At 38.2% G+C, this 19,583-nt stretch overlaps 3 protein-coding genes across 10 annotated transcripts in view; 1 reads left to right on the top strand and 2 right to left on the bottom strand.

The window, feature by feature from the left end:
• Positions 1-825: 825 nt before the first annotated feature.
• On the bottom strand, positions 826-11,080 carry gtf2f2a (general transcription factor IIF, polypeptide 2a). Of its 2 annotated transcripts, XM_026932165.3 has the most exons (9): positions 10,789-11,080; positions 8,921-8,994; positions 8,810-8,828; positions 8,498-8,642; positions 4,142-4,189; positions 3,707-3,788; positions 3,501-3,600; positions 2,291-2,434; positions 826-1,280 (listed from the first exon to the last, which is right to left on the bottom strand). In XM_026932165.3, the coding sequence occupies exons 1-9, from the start codon at positions 10,852-10,854 to the stop codon at positions 1,161-1,163; spliced, it is 798 nt and encodes a 265-aa protein (XP_026787966.2). In that variant the 5' UTR covers positions 10,855-11,080; the 3' UTR covers positions 826-1,160. The 2 variants fall into 2 exon arrangements, with proteins under 2 accessions (XP_026787966.2, XP_026787967.1); XM_026932166.3 differs by lacking the exon at positions 4,142-4,189 and having other exon boundaries at positions 10,789-11,079.
• A 1,909-nt stretch (positions 11,081-12,989) lies between these two features.
• Positions 12,990-18,023, bottom strand: gpalpp1 (GPALPP motifs containing 1). 2 transcript variants are annotated; one of them, XR_004577362.2, is made up of 8 exons: positions 17,826-18,023; positions 17,535-17,658; positions 17,333-17,464; positions 16,315-16,573; positions 16,073-16,237; positions 14,984-15,085; positions 14,270-14,565; positions 12,990-14,130 (listed from the first exon to the last, which is right to left on the bottom strand). XR_004577362.2 is itself a non-coding variant. In XM_026931619.3 (7 exons), exons 1-7 carry the CDS (start codon positions 17,908-17,910, stop codon positions 14,347-14,349), a joined length of 1,086 nt encoding a protein of 361 aa, XP_026787420.2. In that variant the 5' UTR covers positions 17,911-18,023; the 3' UTR covers positions 12,990-14,346. The 2 variants fall into 2 exon arrangements, 1 of the variants encoding a protein (XP_026787420.2); XM_026931619.3 differs by having other exon boundaries at positions 12,990-14,565.
• Positions 18,024-18,360: 337 nt separating this feature from the next.
• The window catches only part of pibf1 (progesterone immunomodulatory binding factor 1), a 33,550-nt gene continuing 32,327 nt past the window's right edge, over positions 18,361-19,583 (top strand). For 3 of the 6 annotated variants that reach the window (XM_026932388.3, XM_034300346.2, XM_053229983.1), the window contains exon 1: positions 18,505-18,709. The gene's annotated coding sequence lies outside the window, so the exon portion shown is untranslated. The other 3 variants (XM_053229984.1, XM_053229986.1, XM_053229985.1) reach the window with 3 other exon arrangements.

Below are 19,583 nucleotides of genomic sequence, written 5' to 3'. Positions count from 1 at the left end.
TGGTTATAAATGATTGAAAAAGGACAGACAAGTGGGGTGTAAATAATTCATATTTTTAAACTGGTGTGTAAATAATTTAACAGGCTAGCAGCGTGATTTTGCCCATGACTCTGATACGGTAAATGATCCTTCTCTACATCATTATCATTCATGGATTAACACATGCCTAGTGCAGCTTCTCCAGATTCAAAGCTGGTCAAATATCATTCAGAGGCTACTAAATTGTATTGTAGCAGATTCAGTGGTATCGTCAAATACCGCATTGTTGCCTTACTGTATCATGTGGAAGGGAGTTTTACACTCCTGCTACAGACCGTACCATTCTGGAATAGTTAATACAGCCTTGTTTATTCTTTATGATAAAATGTGAGTATCCAATACTACAAATTTAGAGAGTGTAGTTTTGTCGTCAGCTGAATTTTATAGTCGTGTCTGCAAATGAAATATTAATTGTGTATTAGTAACATTTCGCAATGATTTAAACACTAGGCTCATTATTCAAAGGTGTAGAATAATATATTTATTGGTGCTTTTTATTCCTGAACATTCCACATGTTTTGGATTAAATCTATTCTAGTTAAGTGACCAGGCTAATAACTAATACAAGAACTCAATATGTTTATTAAACAATAACTTTGATAATGGTGGGTTGTGATTTTCAACTGCATGATAATGTGAGTGGATGGACAATAGAAAGTTTTTTTTTTTTTTTTTTTTTTACAAAGTTTTAAATCAAAATTCCTACGTAAATAATGATGGTAAAAGATCAGAAAGGTGAAAAACAAGCACGACTGACTGGTGCAGACATTTAAGGATGACGCAGGGTTGAATTTTTGTACTAAACATTTATTTCAGCAGTGCATACAGTACATTAAAACTGAGGCTAAAATCATGAACACTGAACAGGTTTGTGTACACACTGCTCTTCATCATTTCACTCTCATTCTACAATGGTATAATAACTCTACAATGCCCTGCAATTTTTTCATTAAAAAGGAGTAAAAACACTAGACTCTAAAAACTGCATCCATACACAACTTGTTAGATTTTACTCTACAGTATGAAGGAAACGAGATTTGTTTCCGTAACAACCCGTCTACCGGCTGCCTCCGTTATAAGGAAAGCGGTTTAACAATCAGCCCTGGAGAGAGTGAAGCTGCTCAGTCGCTCTTCTCCTCGTTCTGGTAATGTCTGTACTCGGGCTTCAGCTCCCAGGTGTTCTTGTGAGTTCCCTTCACGTTGTAGATACCGATGTCACGCAGGATCTCCTTCAGGTAAATCTGAGTGTAGACACACACACACACACACACACACACACACACACACACACACACACACACACACGACACACACTTGTTCAAAAGTAGTCTCAGATTCTGACTGAGATGAAGAGTCTCATATCTTTTGTACACTTTTCTGGCCACAAGCTTCAGGATCTGATTACAAGCAACACAATGATTGATTGATTGATTTATTTTTTTAAACAATGATATAGTCAGTGTATATTAAAAAAGGTTCATAGTTATTCAAGAGTTGTGTTTTAAACAGTTAGTGACGCCTAAACAATTTAATCTCGCCATTTTTAATAGTTTAATACTTCGACAGATCTGAGGGGGTGGGGCTGAAAAAAAATTGATGTTTTAAGTAGTTGTAATGTTATAGTGTTGATGCCACTGTGGTTAATAAGCAGCTCATGTAGATTAACTACAACCTGAGATGTAAAGTAAATAATGTCTACATGTTTTTCTCATGTGGTGTTAATTTTGACAGAAATATGTAATGAATAAACACTTGCTGATGTGCTGTTAAAGGAAATTCATCAACGACGGGGTGGTGTAATGCTGCCTGATGTGAAGAAGTTGATTATTTTCCTAAAACAGCATGTCCCGGAGTGTTTTATTGCTCTTATACTAGAGCAATTTGCCAAAACTAACAATGTTTTATTTATTAAAGAACACATCATACTTTTTAATCTGCTTATAGCTACATTTTAATTTTGTGGTTGTGGACTTGTACAGTTGGGTGTGTAAATTGTTACTATAGAAACAATAAAATATTGGAAATTAATAGAAACCTGTGATTTGAATAATAGCTGGAACTACCTACTGTCTGAGCTGCTGATACAGAAAATTAATCAACACCTTCTGACCAATCAGAATCGAGAATTCAACAGCATTGTGATATAATTCAGTTTACACTCTGAAGCGTATTCTTATTTTAGCTACAATGATTTAAGTAAGTATTGTGCATCGTGGGATAATAAATAAACGCCCCCCCCCCTGTTTCTTACCACAGGCTGTTTGGTGATGTCCACCAGGTCTTTAATGTTGTAATATTGGTGCTTCTCAAAGGCAGAGAAGAGCATGTCCAACACCTGCTGCTTGTCTGCTCGCGCTCTTTTGCCTTCTTCCTTCTTCTTTTTTTCATAATCCAGCTGTTAAAAAAAAGTCATAGAATGAGTAAGGATATTGTGTCAACTAGGAAGTTACTGATTCCTGCTAATTTAGACTCTTTATACAAAAAACCTGGAGCCAAATTCAAAAAAACATAAAGACAGGGCAACCGCGGAAACTCTCAGCTGTATCTGATGTTCTTATCCATGACAACGAAAAATACACAGCAAGTACACTTATATGAAATCTATAAAGAAATTGAAATTTCATGTTAAGTTTACATGATTTGACATAAAATGATTTTAAGTAAGGAATAAAACACTTGCTGTTTTATTAAACTAATCAATGACAGGGTGGTCTGATGAAGCGGAGCCACTGTTTACCCCCGTAAAGTTGATTATTTTCCACCAACAGCACGTCCCCCTAAGTGTTTTATTCCTCTTACACCACAGCAATTTACTAATGATTATAATTTTTTAATAATTTTGTTCATGCTTTTTATTTATTTATTTATAGTTACATTTATGGTTGAGGAATGACCGTAAAACAAGTTTAGCAGCTATAAACAGTCATTTCTTCAGCAGTCTCTCGTTCTCTCTCTCTGTCTAACTTAATAAGACCAAAAAAAAAAAAAAAACCCCACAGCTTGTGAACCAGAAAGCTCAAACTCCTGCCATGGGAAAGTCCTGAAGACTTTCCCAGTCCTGAAGACTTTCCCATGGTGGAAAAACCTACTGTTACAAAGCACTGACACTGGAGACTCCTTCCATAAATGTAATATAAATTTCTCTTTAAAACTAGAAAAATTATAGATTTTCCTTCTGAAATAACATGTTTGAATTAGATTATTCTAAGTCTTATATTAGGTGAAGTTTCCTTCATACAAGTCCATGCTGTTACTATAGAAACAATAACGTATTAGAACGAGCCATTTGAATTACAGCCAGCACTACTGTCAGAGCTGCTGTTACCTTCTGACCAATCAGATTGGAGAATTCAACAGCACTGGGGTGTAAATCTATACAAAAGAATTTCCTTTTTTAATCCAAAGCCACTTAGGAATGTGTGTAATATCCTTTCTTCTGCGATAAACCCAGCGTGACTCACATTATAAGCGTGGTTGGCCACAGGTTTGTAGTTAGTTGTGACGGCTTTTTCCAGCTGCTTAGAGAACCGGTGGGGCTTTGACGACTCCTCGATCTGCATCCTGTAACGAAATGAGAGATCAGAGAGCAAACAATTTAGAAAGCAATTAATTTTTGCTTTTTCTACAGAGCAGGACTTCCTGTGTCTGTGTAAGAGTATACTCTTACCTTTTTAACCTCATGTAGTGCTCATTGGCGGCTGGTCTGCACTCGGCTCGCTGCACCACCACGCCCTCCAGCGCTATTTTGTCTTTGTGAAGAGAAACACACACATAGAGTGAATTATTAAAAGATAATCATCTCATCTGAAAGCAGCACACACTGTGACGACAACAAAGACCACTTCCGTTCAGTCAGAGACGCCATTTTTCCATAACTCTCATTACAAAATTCTCTGGATGCTCCATGTTCCGACACACGACCTACCACAAAATCTTACAGTCTGCTTGAGGATGAGGATGATGATGATGATGATGGCGGCTTGGGTGATATTCTTATCAGCTCACACCACAACTCATTGCATCATCAGTTAAAACTCATGTATCAAGACTCTGATTGTTCTAAAGACGCTCCAATAGTCCTGAGAGTAGACAGAGGACTCACCTGGGCCTGTACCAGTACCTGAACCGCTGCCTTCAGCGTCTGACTGGCCTATGAGAGGGATGGCAACATGAGAACCAAAGGAACACACACCCACACACACACACGCCAAGCATCATACATACACACACACTGCTACCAGCCAAGCCCCACATAGACACACACACACGCCAAGCTTCATACATACATACATACATACACACACTGCCACGAGCCAAGCCCCACGCCCCACACAGACACACACACAGATGCACACGTTGCAAGGAGTCAATTAAGGGCTCACAGCTTGCTCACAAATTTCCCTCATCACTCACACACACACACACTCATAGTGTGCAACCTGTCTAATGTGAACACAGCTGCACAGCCACGCCCCAATCCCAATTCTGAAGCACGTTCACTTCACTCCTACTCCAACAGCCAGACTCCAAACCTCAGGAAACTGTATTTATGAATGTGATGTCATTTTGAACAACAGACAAACACACTGTTGGGAACTAATCAGGTGCTTATCGCTTACTTTATGAACTTTCCCCATGCTGATCATGTTTTATTTAAATGGACATCTGTAAATAACTTATCATGGCGATAAATGACATGAGTCGTCGTCCCCCCCCCCAATTTAGTCACCTGCCACAATTCCCAGCTCCCAGCCAAAAAGTGTGAAGGCTAACATTTGTGTCCTCTGAAACAAGCATCTTTTAAATTTATTTATTTATTTTTTTTTTGCATCACAGGGTGGTGTAACACAGTCTGAGGAAAGTGCTATCTGCTCTCTTCCGCATACATGAGCTCAAAGACACATATGATTGGCTAATGTTGCTGTGATTGACAGGGGAGAGAGAGTATACCATCCCTCCCACCCAGAGAGCACGACAAATTTTTGTCTCTCCAACAAAAAAAAGTTCAAACTCGTAACCTCCCGAATCTAGAATGAACGCTTTTCTGCTATGCCACTCGGGAGCCTTGTTACGGGTTAGTTTCTGGTTGAAACGGGCAAACGGGTCTGAGACACAGAGCCTAGTGACCACCAGAACCAGTGGAGGATATTCGGGGGCACTCACATTATGAGTTATGGGAGATCCATGGAGATGAGTGAGAACCGCTGAGTCTCCTTGATACATTTACTTTTACATAGGAATTTAACAGTACTTAATCAAGGTGTGAATGTGAAATGAACAATAGGGCTCATGTGTGAACAAAAATGGATAAATTACTGGGAAAGATACACTGACACTTTCTGAGGCGGCTGATTGGTGAGGAATAAACACTAAACGGCATGCTGTTAGGAGAAAATAATCAACGATGACGTCTTATGATGCGGCCCAACTTGAAGCAGAGTTACTGCTACCATCCAGAATTTTATTATTTTAAAATATCGGAATCTCCTGAAGTGTTTTATTCCTCTTATACTGGAGTTTCCCAATGATTGTGATGTCTAACTTATTGTGTCAATGTCACAATGTTCTTTTAACCATTTAATGTTGTGGAACATCTGGAAAGCAAGTTAGTTCCTGTTATTAGTTATGTTTTAGCAGCGATAAACAGCCGTTCCCTCACCAGCTCGTCTTTTCTCTTCTCAGCTTGTCACGTTACTGAGAAACCACAAAGCACACACTTCTCTGTTCTGAAGACTTTCCCATGGTGGAAAACTGTTACAAAGCTCTGACACTGCAGGCTCCTTCCATATATGTCACTGTGAATGAGCTGTTACTATAGAAACGATAACGCATTAGAATAAGCGCATTAATATAACCCTGTGCTTTGCATTACAGCCAGCACTACTGTCAGAGCTGCTGTTAGAGAAAATGAATCAACATCTTCTGACCAATCAGAATCGAGAATTCGATTCAACAGAGCTGGAAAATAGAGTGGTTTTGAAATGAAGGGCTGCTGAGAAGAAGATTTATCTCTTTAAGACTGGAAGTCTGAATGATGCATAATGCAAACATTATTAGTAAAAAGATGCAGAGATAATGTCCTGGGTTTTATGGACATTACGACTATACTGAAGAAGGTGAAAAATGATAAAATGGAGCTTCCAGTAATCATTTTGTACTTGGATTGTCCCGAGAGCTGGAGTGAGGAGAGAAGAAAACCTCTTCATATTGAGATTGACCTGCAGTGTCTCTCTGAGGAAAATCCCCCAAACTTAGTTCTGACGCTGAAGCAGACTCGAGCTCACCCTCAAATACAAGTCAGTGAACAGTGTTTATCATGCACACACACACACGCGCACACACACACACACACACACACACACACAAAACCCAAGCTTAGCACAGAAACACCGGTCAAGTAAGAGAGAGAGAGAAGCGAAGCTTGATTTGGCTTGTGGAAACCAGGTTATTTTCATAGAAGTGCACCATCGAATCACACACCCACGGCACGGCAACACGGCACGACACACACTGATCCATTAATGAAGCAGACGTGAAGGTCGCGCACGGGCAGCGGCGGAAAGCTCAACACAAACGGACAGGATCATCACACCAAAAATGCCGGATCGATCGGTCACTGAGAATCGCCCGGATCGAGAAAACAAATCGAGTATGAGGAGCAAGATATAACAAATCGAGCCAAAGAGAGAGAGAGAGAGAGAGAGAGATACAGAGAGAGATACAAAGCGAAAGAGAAAGAGAGGCACAAAGCAAAAGAGAAAGAGAGAGATACAGAGAGAGATACAGAGAGAAAGAGAAAGAGAGGCACAAAGAAAAAGAGAAAGAGAGAGATACAGAGAGAGATACAAAGAGAAAGAGAGAGATACAGAGAGAAAGAGATACAAAGACATAGAAAAAGATACAGAGAGAGATACAAAGATAAAGAGAAGGAGAGATACAAAGAAAGATTGTGATACAGATATACACATGGAGAGAGAGATACAGAGAGAGAGAGAGAAAAAGAGAGAGAGAGATACACACAAGGAGAGAGATACACACATGGAGAGAGAGAGAGATACAGAGAGAGAGGGAGAGAGAGAGAGTCACTAGAGCTGAAAGCGAGACAGCAAACCCAAACAAGCGAGCGTTAAAGACTTACCAGTGCAGCAGCTCAGATGTTTCTAACACATCAGCGCTTTAATAATATCAACATTATCATCTCCACAGCTCAGGGCTCGGTTCTCAGACCAACATTGAGCTTTTATTATATGCCTTTTTTTTTTTTTTTTTTTTTTTTTTTTTTTTAAAAAATACACATTTAGATGAATTAGCTACTCAGGGACACAGCAGCGTTACAGCGTTGAAAAGCAGAAATATAACAGTCTATCTTCAATTTCTGTTTCATTTTCATTTATACACACTTCACTAATGTTCTCTTAACATCCTCAAACACTAAAACAGAACTGACGCATACTCAGAAGATAAAGAATCGACCTAAACACAGTTGCCTCAGTAAGACCTCAGCAGTAGCGGCCATTTGATTCTAACAGTTAGCCAAGTGGATCTACTATGTATTTATTCTAATAGAAGTAAATATAATATAAATACAAAAAAAATTTTATTTATCTAACAACCTAATTCATATTCGAGTGCTAGCAAGCTAGCTAACATTTGGCTAACTTATTTTGTGACTAAAAGAGAAACCAAGCTCTAAAACAAGCTAGCTAAGATTACGCCAACTATAAAACCAATAATCTTGTTCGCTAGCAAGCTAGCTAACAGTAGGCTAACTGTTATATTGTGTAATTACAAGTTCACAATCAATTTAGCGATCATTATGCTAATATAAGTTGGTGGATAAAACCATTTGCTAAGTTTGCTAGCAAACTAGCTAACAACAGACTAGTAATGAAGTGGTGGTTAATGCCTTTAGCCAGGTTAGCTAGCAAGCTAATTAACATTAGGCTAACTATTATAATGTGTGATTTTTAGCAATATTTGCTAACAGGTTTACTAACAAGCTAGCTAACATGAACTAATATATTGTACATTTTTAAAAATGTGTCACAGTAAAGTTTTCTGTACATAACACATTGATTCAAAGCATTGTTCCTACTTCAACGGTCATTAAGCACAAACTTAAAAAAAAGATATGAGAAGTGTAATATATTAAGTAAAATAATGTAGTTTAAATAATGTAGTTTATAGTAAAATAAAATAATATAGTTTAGCATGTTGGCTAAACTATAGCAGGATTTTCATTATAAATCTGTGACTTCCTCCAGTACAGTGACGAACAGGACGCAGACACAGACACAGACACAGTACAAATATGAAATTTATACTGGGTTACACGCGAAAGGACGCCACATCTATGTGTGTATTTTTTTGTTTTTTTAAAATGCTCAATTTAGGTCTGAGATCCTGGGCCCTTCAAGCTGTAATTTAACCCTCATAACGCAAAAGGTGAACTCTTTACCTGAGGACGTCTCGGTGAAAACAGTCAGGGTCTGTCCCCCGACCGTCTGCAGGGTGAACGGGTGTTCACGAGGCGCTCGCACCATGGACGCCTTCTCCCCCATGCTGTCTATCTTGGTCAACTCCTCGTTCAGTGTGAAGGACACCTGACGGAGAAAGAGTCAGGACGAGGACACGACACTACCATCTCCTACCATCTCCTACCATCGATCATTAAACACAACTGCCCTTCCACTACAGATGTGTTAGACATTAGAGATCAGATTGAAAAACACTGTATTCCTTTAAGCGAAATAAAAAGCTCAGTGCTCACCTCTGCCTTCCCCTGATTCCTGTCAATAACACAAACACAGAAAGACTCTTCAGTGTGACCGTTCTGGACTGAACAGATCCCTTTAAATACACTTGAAATGACGTCACATACTTGCCAATTCTGAGTTTTCCCACTTCTCCTCTTCCTGACGCTTTGGCCCATTGCTGAGACAAATACTTCGGTACCTGTGTGACAATTAATGACTAATGTTACGTCCATAGCGTGACACAAAATGGCTCCCTTTTAGAGAACGTGACTGCATATGTTTTCTATTCAAACTATCTGACCATTAAACTATTAACCTGCACAATGTAAATAAAAACAACAGTCTACAATAAGGCTGTACAAAGTAAGAACTGGTTCAGGAATTGAAAATAAGATGTGTGTGTGTTTGTGTGTGTGTGTGTTAGAGAGACAGCGTGAGCCTGAATGTCTTTCAGAACCTAAACACAGTAGACAACTCCCATACTGTTATACAGACAACGTTATACAAAAAGACAAGTCATATATTTTTTTCATCCATTTATAGCTACATTCAATGTTGTGGAACATCTGTGAAACAAGTTAACAAGTTAATCTTGACATCGGCTTGTCATGTTACTGAGAAACCCAGAAAGCCCTCAGTCCTGAAGATTTTAGTTTCCCAGGGTGAAAAACAAACATCTGGATCGTGTCTGAATTGAATCATATTGATGCTGAAATAAATCGTATCAGATCAGTAGTAAATTGTGATATTTTTGTATTGAACTGTGACTTGTTTAGCTGCAATGTTGTTTTTTTCGTTTCCTATCCTGTACGAAGGTGAGTCAAATAAAAACCTTCATATATTTCACACTGTTTATCACAAATAGGTGTCACAAAAGTGTTACAGAAGCACATTTGTACTTTTACAGCTACAAACTGAATGCATTGTTTCTCTAACTGATGTCGCACTTTTTAAGGTTTTCATCTGACTCACCCTCGTAGTACGTATCGAGATGTGTATCATATCTAACAGCAACAAAAATAAGTAGTAACAGTAACAGATTTCACAAGCATGTGTGGCAAAACTATTGGCCCCCCTAAAAAAGCATTTAAATCAGTAAAGCAAATAGAACAATTTCCAACAACCAGGGCCAAAATAAAACACTGAATTCCTCTGAACATCAGGAGATTTAACGCACCACCTCTGTCTCTAGAAAGGCAAGGACTTGGCCATGGATAGATCTTCTGACAGAATGATGCCTCCACAAATATTTACAAACCAAAAGAATTGCACTACGAATCTGAACTCTATTGAAATCAAACCGTAATCGAAGGGGTGCCAATAATTTCTTAAAACAGCGTACCGCAGAAAAATAACTGCATCAACAACAACCACCAAAAAAAAGTGTGTTATCAGTGTTAAAATAAAGCTATCTATGTCAATAACTGTGTCACTCAATGCCTGTTATTCATGGTTGGCTCATTTTCATCAAGGGTGCCAATAATTTTGGAGTTGACTCTAACAATAAGCTCAAATTGAGTCATGTGACTTGTAAGAACGAAAGTTAAAGTTGGCTGACACCCATTACGTAAAGCAGCATCTATTCTGAAATATAAACCTCATTCCACCTCATACTCAATTCTGATTGGTCGGAAGGTGTTGATTAATTTTCTCTAACAGCAGCTCTGACAGTAGTGCAGCTGCACATCACAGGTTTATCTTTATATAATAACGTGCTCTTCTTTTTCACATGATCCCTGTGTTATAAGAGGAACAAAACACCTCGTGATGTGAGAGTAAGTCTGTCCATCCTGTCGCTGATGATTGTCCTGTAACAGCACGACACCGAGGGGTTTATTCCTTACACACACACCTGGGAAGTGTTTACTCCACATTATCTAGTGCTCTTATATTTAAGAAGTATATAAAATAGCTGTATAAAGTAGCAATGCTAATGAGTCTAGCTAGGCTACATGTGTGTGTGTGTGTGTGTGTGTGTGTGTGTGTTACTTACTTTAACCAGCCACACGCCTGTGTTTTGTTTGGCTCCTGTTAAATCCACGTCTCCTCTGTCTGACATCCTGTCGATATTTTAGATTTTTTTATTATTATTTTATAATTTCATCAGGATCTTTTATTCTTTAGACCTGTGTATGCTCTCTCTCTCTCTCTCTCTCTCTCTCTCTCTCACTCACACACAGACACACACACACACACACAATGCAGATGTATAGACAGTCCTGCGTGTTTTGATAGTCCCAGTGTGACGCTAGTACGGTGGCCGCGTCAGTCACGTGACTAACGTAACTTCCTAGGTGCTTCCCAAATCGCACACTTATGCACTATTCTACGCCATTTTGTAGCATAAATGGTATGCAGTAATAGTCATGCGTTCACACTGAAAATTCCAACAAGAAGAAGTGCACTTCAAGTACCCGGATGATGCACTTTTTTTTTTTAATTTATTATTTTTATTTTTTTATTTTTTTTATTCAAGGAACAATAACATACAATATGTTATCAAGACAACAACATTAAAAATAAGAAAAGACAAAGAAAAAAAAGATAGAAAGACAAATTACAACAAACAGTTGCCAGGGGGAGGAAAGTATAAAACTTCAAAACAAAAAAAAATACACGATATAGATACATACACGTGTATGTATATATAAAATCAAATAAATATATTGTAAAATTCACAAACTTTCAAAGTTCTTACAGCTTTCTTATTCACAGAGTCTCTGATACTGTCGATATATATACATATTTCAGTCAACAAAACCATAAAATTGGGTTTTTTATTGGTAAATTTACACTTATGAATGTGAAATTTGGTCAGTAGAATAAATAAATTAATTAAGTAAAAGTACTGTTCCTCTTGGTCAGGATAGTCAGTAAAGCCAAAGAGTACATTTTCCCACAGGAGTGAAAAAGGTCTTAAACACTGAATATTTTCGCTAATAAATTTTTGGACCTTACACCAGAGTGTAACGGAGTATGTACAGTGCCAAAATAAGTGCAAACCAGTTTCCTCATATTCACCCGGATGATGCACTTGGACACTTCATGCACTCAACGGTCGCAGGTTTGTTACGTAGAGGAAGAGGGGCGGGGCTACCAGGCGCTGACGCTGGCTCAAATTTGCCCAAAATCAAAAAAGGTCATGTTGGGCATAAAAGGTAACAATGACATAAACAATAAAATGAAGAAATTCCTTTTCGTTGACTCTGGGTATTTCTGCTACAGCTAGCGGCGTCGCATTACGTGCATTTGACGTCATTTTCCATCGACTGGGAAACGGCTTATACTTCCGGTTAGTTAAAAAAAACCGTTAGTGGCCTTTTAGACTGATAATCTCCTGGGAAATTGTTAAATTTGGTTTATTAATCAAGGATAAAATGCATAATTTATTGCTTTTGTTGAAATTTTATATACACAAGTGTACATTTTTCAAAGCTCCTCCCCGATTACTTGTTTTTAAAGAGAAATTTTCAATATATTTGTAGAATATATTTGTAGAAAGCAAAATATTTGTATTCTCAATTCGATGATTTTGGTTCTGTAATGTAAAATCTCCTGCACACCTGTTTTATCTTTCTAATTTTTTTTAATATTTATTTTTATTATTTTATTTTTTTTATTTAAAACCGTTAGTTTTCCATTAGAGACGATATTACCCTTTTAAACTTCATACAGTGGATGGTAGAGTACATAGTGCATAGTGTAAGTGTATAATACGTGATTTGGGACACAACCCGTTTCCTTCTTCTTCTTCTTCTTCAGTGGGTTTAATGTAGGATTAGATGAATGATTTCTTATATCCTGTTTTTAAGGCTACTGTTTCTTATGAATTTTATAACTGCCTTTATAATTTTCCCATTAAATTTCCTAATATTTAAAATACTTGTAATTGTCAATTTATTACAACTTCCTGTTTCTCTACGCTGCTTGAGCTGAGCAGTAGAACGATATAATAACGATATTGCGATAAATTATTACAATAATTATTAGATAATAATTACTGTAATAATTATTAAGTGTAAATTACTACACGTCTCAGAGATATTGCAGATATCATGATATCTTTTTATTTCTTTTTTTTTTTTTAATCGCATTGACAAACTATTTGGAAGCAGCTGATTTGGTGTTAAATGTATGTTAATTTTTTTATTAAAATGCACAGTTCAGTTCAGTTATTTACTTTAAAAAAAAAAAAAAAAAAAAAAAAAAAAAAAAAAAAAAAAGCAACACTACTGTTGTGTACAGAAGTCCAGAAAGGCCATTTTTTTATTCTTGTGACTGTATTTATACTTGTATAACTTATTGGAATGAAAAAAAATGGCTTTATTGTTCATGAGTTCTGGGTTCGATCCTGAGCTTAGGCGAGTTTGAGTTTTCTTTTCCCAGATTTCTCCTTCCGGATCAATAAAGTACTTCTGTCTATTTATTCGTCTAACTTTATGTTTGTCAGAGCTAGACATTCTCCTTATTAATGTCCGAATGGCACTCGTGGACTAGTGATCCTGAACGGTGGTCAGCTTCATCGCCAGTCAGTTGGAGGAACTGGGACGTCTGCACGGTTATCACATGCTGTCTGATAGATATTTGGGGGAAAAAAATCTGACTAGTCCAACACTGTGCTTAATTACTATCAGCTAGTGAGAAAGTAAAGACAAAAACATTAAGAAATTAATACATATATATATATATTCAAATCCTCTGTGTAATGTTTATTTATCTCATCTTAACAAAAGCGTGAAAATACAGCACAGAAAAAAAACACACAAAATAATATGACATCACATCCTCTTATTTAAAAAAAAAAACAAAAAAACAACCCAAACAACAAAGTAAAGATTCCTGTACATATTAAAGAGTCCTGTATCATACTAATGTAACGAAGAATATATTTTTTCTGCTCCTGTGCACTTTCTACACTATTTTTCAATGTTTTAAACCCTGCTGATGCACTGCTTAGTTTACAAAAAACCCAGAGATGACTGAATGGGATTTAATATTTAAAAATCAGACAAGCTTACACACTTATGTGACTTATCACTTCGCAAGATAACCCGTTCAATTTATTTTGAAATGATCGTCATTTTGGTTCACTTGTTCAAACTACCCTAAAAATAACCAACGCTGCAGCACGATGCTCAGATTTCCAGTACATTGCTGTCTTTAAAGGAGCCGTTTGTAACTTTTACAACCCACTAAACTGCGATTAAAATGAAAACAATGTATAAGCCTTTCACTTTTCTTCACCCAACCCTAAGCCCTGTTAAAACTTTATATTCATTGTGTTGCCTTTTATGGAGAAGTCCTTGGTGGCGGAGCTCATTTCAGGGCCAGAAATCTGAACAGAAGAAACCAGGATTATCTATCGCTTGGCAATATGTGGAATTATGTTTTGTATTTCTTATTTTTTTCTAATGAATCTTCTGATATTACATAATAACAAAATAAACATTAACTTTAGACATTACAAACTGCACCTTTAAAGGAGTCCGTGCTTTCAGTCAAGCAATTATTGAGATGCTTGGCTGATGTTTTTAACAACATTTCCCGTTCCTCAGAGGAACATTCGATCCTTGCTGTGTGAGAAGCGCGTGTTGAGCTCTTGACTCTTCTTCAGCAGGGCTTTTTTCTGCGCCTCGTCGAAGCGATTGACCTGCAGGTCGGCGTCTCGGTCGAAGGGCCTCCTCTCCGCCGGCTTTTTGGAATCCTCCTCGGCTTTCCTCTTCATTTTCTTGGCGTGCATGCTCAGGAGCGACTCGCCTCTCTTGGACTCCTGATGAGGAGGAGCAATGTTTGCAAAATGATAAACAATGGATGAGACCATGTCTACTTTGGGATTTTTCCGATTCATCTTACAGACAAAAACAAATTTATAAATGAAAAATTGTTCAAGAACTTGACAGGGCTTCAACCAATATTCACTCTGGGGTTGCCAGTAATTTTAAAACTAGTGTTTTGACAGAACTGCACTACCTAAGATGACTTACTCTCTTAAAATTAAACTATACACCTTCTCCATAGAGCATTTTCTGCATGTGTTAGTCAAAGGGTGCCAATAATTCTGGAGTTGTCTGTGTATCTATAGACAGCTGTAATTTCTATGTGATCCAGTAAGGACGTAAACACTGGAACCTTCTTAGTGCTGAGTGGATGCGAATGTGATGTTTAATGTTTAAAAAACAAACACTTACGTTGTATTTGGACACTTTTTCTGCCATTTCCAGATCTTTCTTGGAGAGACGAGGGCCGTCATCTTTGACTGTCTCACCTCTCTCTTTCGCTTCTTGTCGCTCCTTAAAGACAGACAGATTTTTTTTTTTACTGATACAGACAAAGCAAAAGCTCGAGTAGAAGATGAGTAAAGTGGAATAAATGAATAATGTGTCCAGGACTTTGCTTCTAACACACCAGATATTGACATTACAATAGAAATTTAGGTTTACGTTAAGTGCAAAAGTTTGCACACCCTCATGGCAATATGAGGACTGCAAAGTAATTGAATTTAGAGCAAAACAAAACATGTTTAATGTGTTCGTTTTCACAGATATTCACCTTCATTATCACAAGTAACAATAAACGGTCAGATAGTTTGTGCTATGGTATGAGATGTGAAATAAAATCTCCCTTTCTAAATACGATAGAATTAAGTAAAGAATAAAACATGATGGTGCTGTTATAGGAAACTGATCCTATGACAAATATAAATTAATCGTATAATAAATTATTTTCCTATAACAGCATGAGGTGAAGTGTTTTATTCCTCTTACGCCACAGCAAATTGCCGATGATTACAATATGTAATTGATTAATGAATGAAAGTCGTGCTTTTTATCTGTTTAATGCTGTGAAGTTTCCGTGAAACAGGTTAGTTCCTGTTATCGCTTACGTTATAGCAGCTATACACAGTCGTTCCCTCACCAAAAATAGATAGATAGACAGATAGATAGATAGATAAAAATGCAGCTTTTCAAGTTACCAGGAACCTGGAAAGCATAAACTCCTTCACCCTGAAGACTTTCTTATTCCTTTCTTATTACTTGTTTTTTTTTTCTCAGGGGGTGTAAACTTTTGCACAGAAAAATATTATTTGGATAATGTTAGTATACTGGTAATACAAATACCTACATATCTATAATATTACTATATTACTAGAATATAAACTAATTATACATCTAATACAGTTTCTGTGCAAAAGTTTGCACCCCCTCGCTTTTTTTTGTGTCATGTGAACAAAGGAAATCTTATATTCTAAAAAAAACTGAGCAGTGAAATAAACTGACCCTGGCTTTGCGTTCTCGGTCGGCGGGCGTGTCGGTCCAGATGGAGCGGTCCTTGTTCTCGGGTCCTGATCTCTTCTTAAAGGTTCGTGCTTCCAGTCCGACATGCTGCAGCTCAGGAGGCAGCTCCGTCATCCAGCTCTCCCTCTGCGGCTTCTCAGACTCATCCTGAAACACACTGCGTGAATCAGACCAAGCCACAGTTTTAGCTCCTAATGGAATAGTACAGAACACAGAACACTCACATCTCGCCCCAGTAATCTGTCCTTCATTCTCTGTGCTCTTCTTTCAAAGTCCAGTGCCACGTTACTCTGACTTTCCCCTCTGGACGGCATGGGCCCGATGACGTCCTCGTCTTCTCCCTCACTGCTGGAAGACTCCGCTTTGTATCCAGGAGGAAGTGCCGGTCCTAGAACCCCTCTTCCTTCATCCTCTTCCTCATCCTCGTCATCGTGATGCTTCCTTTTAAAGCCTGGAGGCAGCGCGGGTCCAAGGACTGGGGGTCTACGCATAACAAAAGGTACAGGGAAATTAAATTTAAAAAAAGGGTGGTTGGCAGTACTCAGCCCTGAGGGACACCACCATATAAATCCCTCAGTACTGTACTGGTAATGGTTGTGTACGGGTTCCAGTTGGTCATAACGTGATCTCAAGGCAAATTAGATTCAAATAGAAGCCATTAGCTTAAACAGGTCCTCAGAGAGACTCAATACAATTCACAGGGCTTTATTTTAGTTCACTGAAGCGAGAAATATGACAACAGGAAATTGAAGGGATTCAGAAATGATGGAACGGTTCATACGGGAATCACCAGCACACTCCCAGAATGAAGAGGTAAAGTTTCTTTTAAATTTTCTTTTGACTTGTTAAATGTCACATTGTTTGTAACAGAACGTGATAAAATAATACCAGGTGCTGACGCAAACCAGCAAAAATGTACTGATTATGGTCCAGGACTGGAGCGCCAAAGACTCTTAGGACGTTATCAGTATGCTATCAGCTTCAGGCATCAAGAAAACACTAAAACAGGATTAATGGGAAAGCGGTAGACCTCAGGTTCCCATCTCTTGTCCTGAACAACCCCCTGTCCTTCATGTTTTAGTGTTTTCCCTGCCCTAACCTACCTCGCTTGATTAATCAGCTCATTCTCAGCCCTGAATCAGGCGTGTTAAAGCAGGGAGGACACTCAGACCTAGAGGACGGCGTGTTCTCCAGGGTGAACGACAGACTACTGCGGTTCTACCGGTGGTTATTTTGTCTCACCTTTCAGGTGAACTGTCTTGCTTTTGGTATCCTGGAGGCAGAGCTGGACCGAAGAAGCCATCATCCTCATCCACTGCATCTGCATCACCATCATCATCATCATCATCACACCTCCCAGCTGCTGCTCTCTTCCTGCATTTCAGACATCACTGGTCACTCAGGGCAGGACACAGACTAAACATAATGAGTAAAAGGCTTATACTTAGAAGGCAGACTGTCCCCTGATCCTGAGTATTTGGCTCTCTTGAACACCACCTGTTCCTGATCACTGGAGGAACTGGAGGACTCTGTGCGTTTATAAAGCGGGGGCAGAGCTGGGCCTATGACTGCAAACGATAATATTAATAATATTAGAACACACAAAAGAATAAACTGCATTAAAATTACATGCAAACCACGCAAGGTCAGGAGGATTCCTGATTTAAGCTGTACATTAACATGTTGCACAGATAAGTAGCATATGAGCTAAATAATTAGCATTATTTAACCCTACTCGTGTTGTCTTCATCTGATTCATCACTTCTGCTCGCTCGTAACCCCGGTGGTAAAGCAGGTCCGATTATATTATCACTCGACATGGCTACAAATTCATTCAAATATAATAATAATAATAAGCTAGGAATTTATTACTAGCGCACATAAAAATGCAAACTTCCGGTTTCAGAATAAAAGTCCGGAAGTAGAATTTCACTTCCTTCCGTCGGTGAACGGTAGAGGGCGCTCAAATCATTTAAAAAAACGTCAACTTGAACCAATCTGCATTATCGTAATGAATAGCAAAGAAAACGTGAATAGTTTATGAATAGCGTTATGTTGGTTTGGAATTAAAAATTAATAAAGACATATGTTGATTCAATATTTGCTTAATATATTTTTTGCAGTTGAATAATATGCATAAGATAACTTTGTATGAGCTATGATCATATGGTTGTCCGTGAGATTTTATTTATTTATTTATTGTATTCATTTTATTTATTTAGTATAGAGTTTAGCCTTTGCTTTGTTTACACTCCAGTCCTATAGGCGGCGATATCGGTTGGATGGCAACCACTTCAATTCAAAGAAGAAGAAGAAGGCAGTGACGTCAGCGGGAGCTGATTTCCGGTTTGCTTTGTTTACTGTTGTCTCTAAGCGGCGGGACGCTTGAACAGTATACGGTTGGGGAGGTGGGTTTAATTTGAATTAAGAGATTTTTACCTTTTTTTTTTCTTAAAAAGATAGATGGCCTGCCGGGAAAGTTATATATAAACTGTCTCTGTAGTGCTTTAATGGCAGTGTCAACAGGCTGCTAGGTTAGTTAGCAATACTGCAGTTATTGAAGACTTCGCTCGCGTCAGTTTTGACCGGAAGTGAAGTGAAGTGAAGTGAAGCGCGAGAGTAAGATCAGCTTTAACTTCCAGAATATTCTGATAAATGCTGCACTGCTGCTCTAACAGCTATGAGCTTACATATGAGCAATATATAACACTGTTTATACAGTAAAGTGTAACTGTATTCTCTCTTTCTCCCTCTCTCCCTCCCCCTTTGTCTCTCTGTCTCTGTCTCCCTCTCTTTCTGTTTTTCTCTCTCTCTCTCTAAAACTCTGTTTGTCTCTGTCTTGCTCTCTGTTTCTCTCTCTCTCTGACCCTGTTTTCTCTCTCTCTCTCTCTCTCTCGCTCTCTCTCTGACTGTCTGTCTGTCTTTTTTTCTGTCTCTCTCTCTCTCGTCACTGTCTCGTTCTCTGTTTCTGTCTATCTCTGTCTGTCTATCTCTGTCTACCTGTTTTTCTCTCACTCTCTGATTCTCTCTCTTTTGACTTTTTTCTCTCAGTCTCTATTTGTCTCTGTCTGTTTTTCTCTTTCTTTCTTTCTGGTTCTGTCTCTTTGTCTGTGTCTGTCTCTTTCTTTCTCTGTCTGTCTGTCTCTCTTTCTTTCTATCTCACCGCTTCTCTCTTTCTCACTCTTTTTGTTTTTTCTATCTCTTGTTTTTCTCTTTGTCTCTCCGTCCATCTCTCCCTCTTTTTTCTTTCTTTTCGTCAGACAGACACAGATGTACTAGTTTATACTGAATATACCTTTATGCCCTTGACTTTGCTAACTAACTGTATAAAGATTTGTTTTATTTTGTCTCTCACGTAAGTTTCCTGTTTAATATACGGTGTTCACATCCCTCCTGCTTACCTTTTCTATTTACACGTTTACTTGTCCAGTCGTTTATAAAGTAAACACACATGTACCTTGCTTTGTTTGCATTTCTGCAGTGTAAATGACTA

This window comes from Pangasianodon hypophthalmus, chromosome 26, assembly GCF_027358585.1.
Source record: "Pangasianodon hypophthalmus isolate fPanHyp1 chromosome 26, fPanHyp1.pri, whole genome shotgun sequence".
NCBI lineage: Eukaryota > Metazoa > Chordata > Actinopteri > Siluriformes > Pangasiidae > Pangasianodon > Pangasianodon hypophthalmus.
Note: the sequence above shows the minus strand (reverse complement) of the source record. Positions and strands in the feature narration are given on the sequence as shown.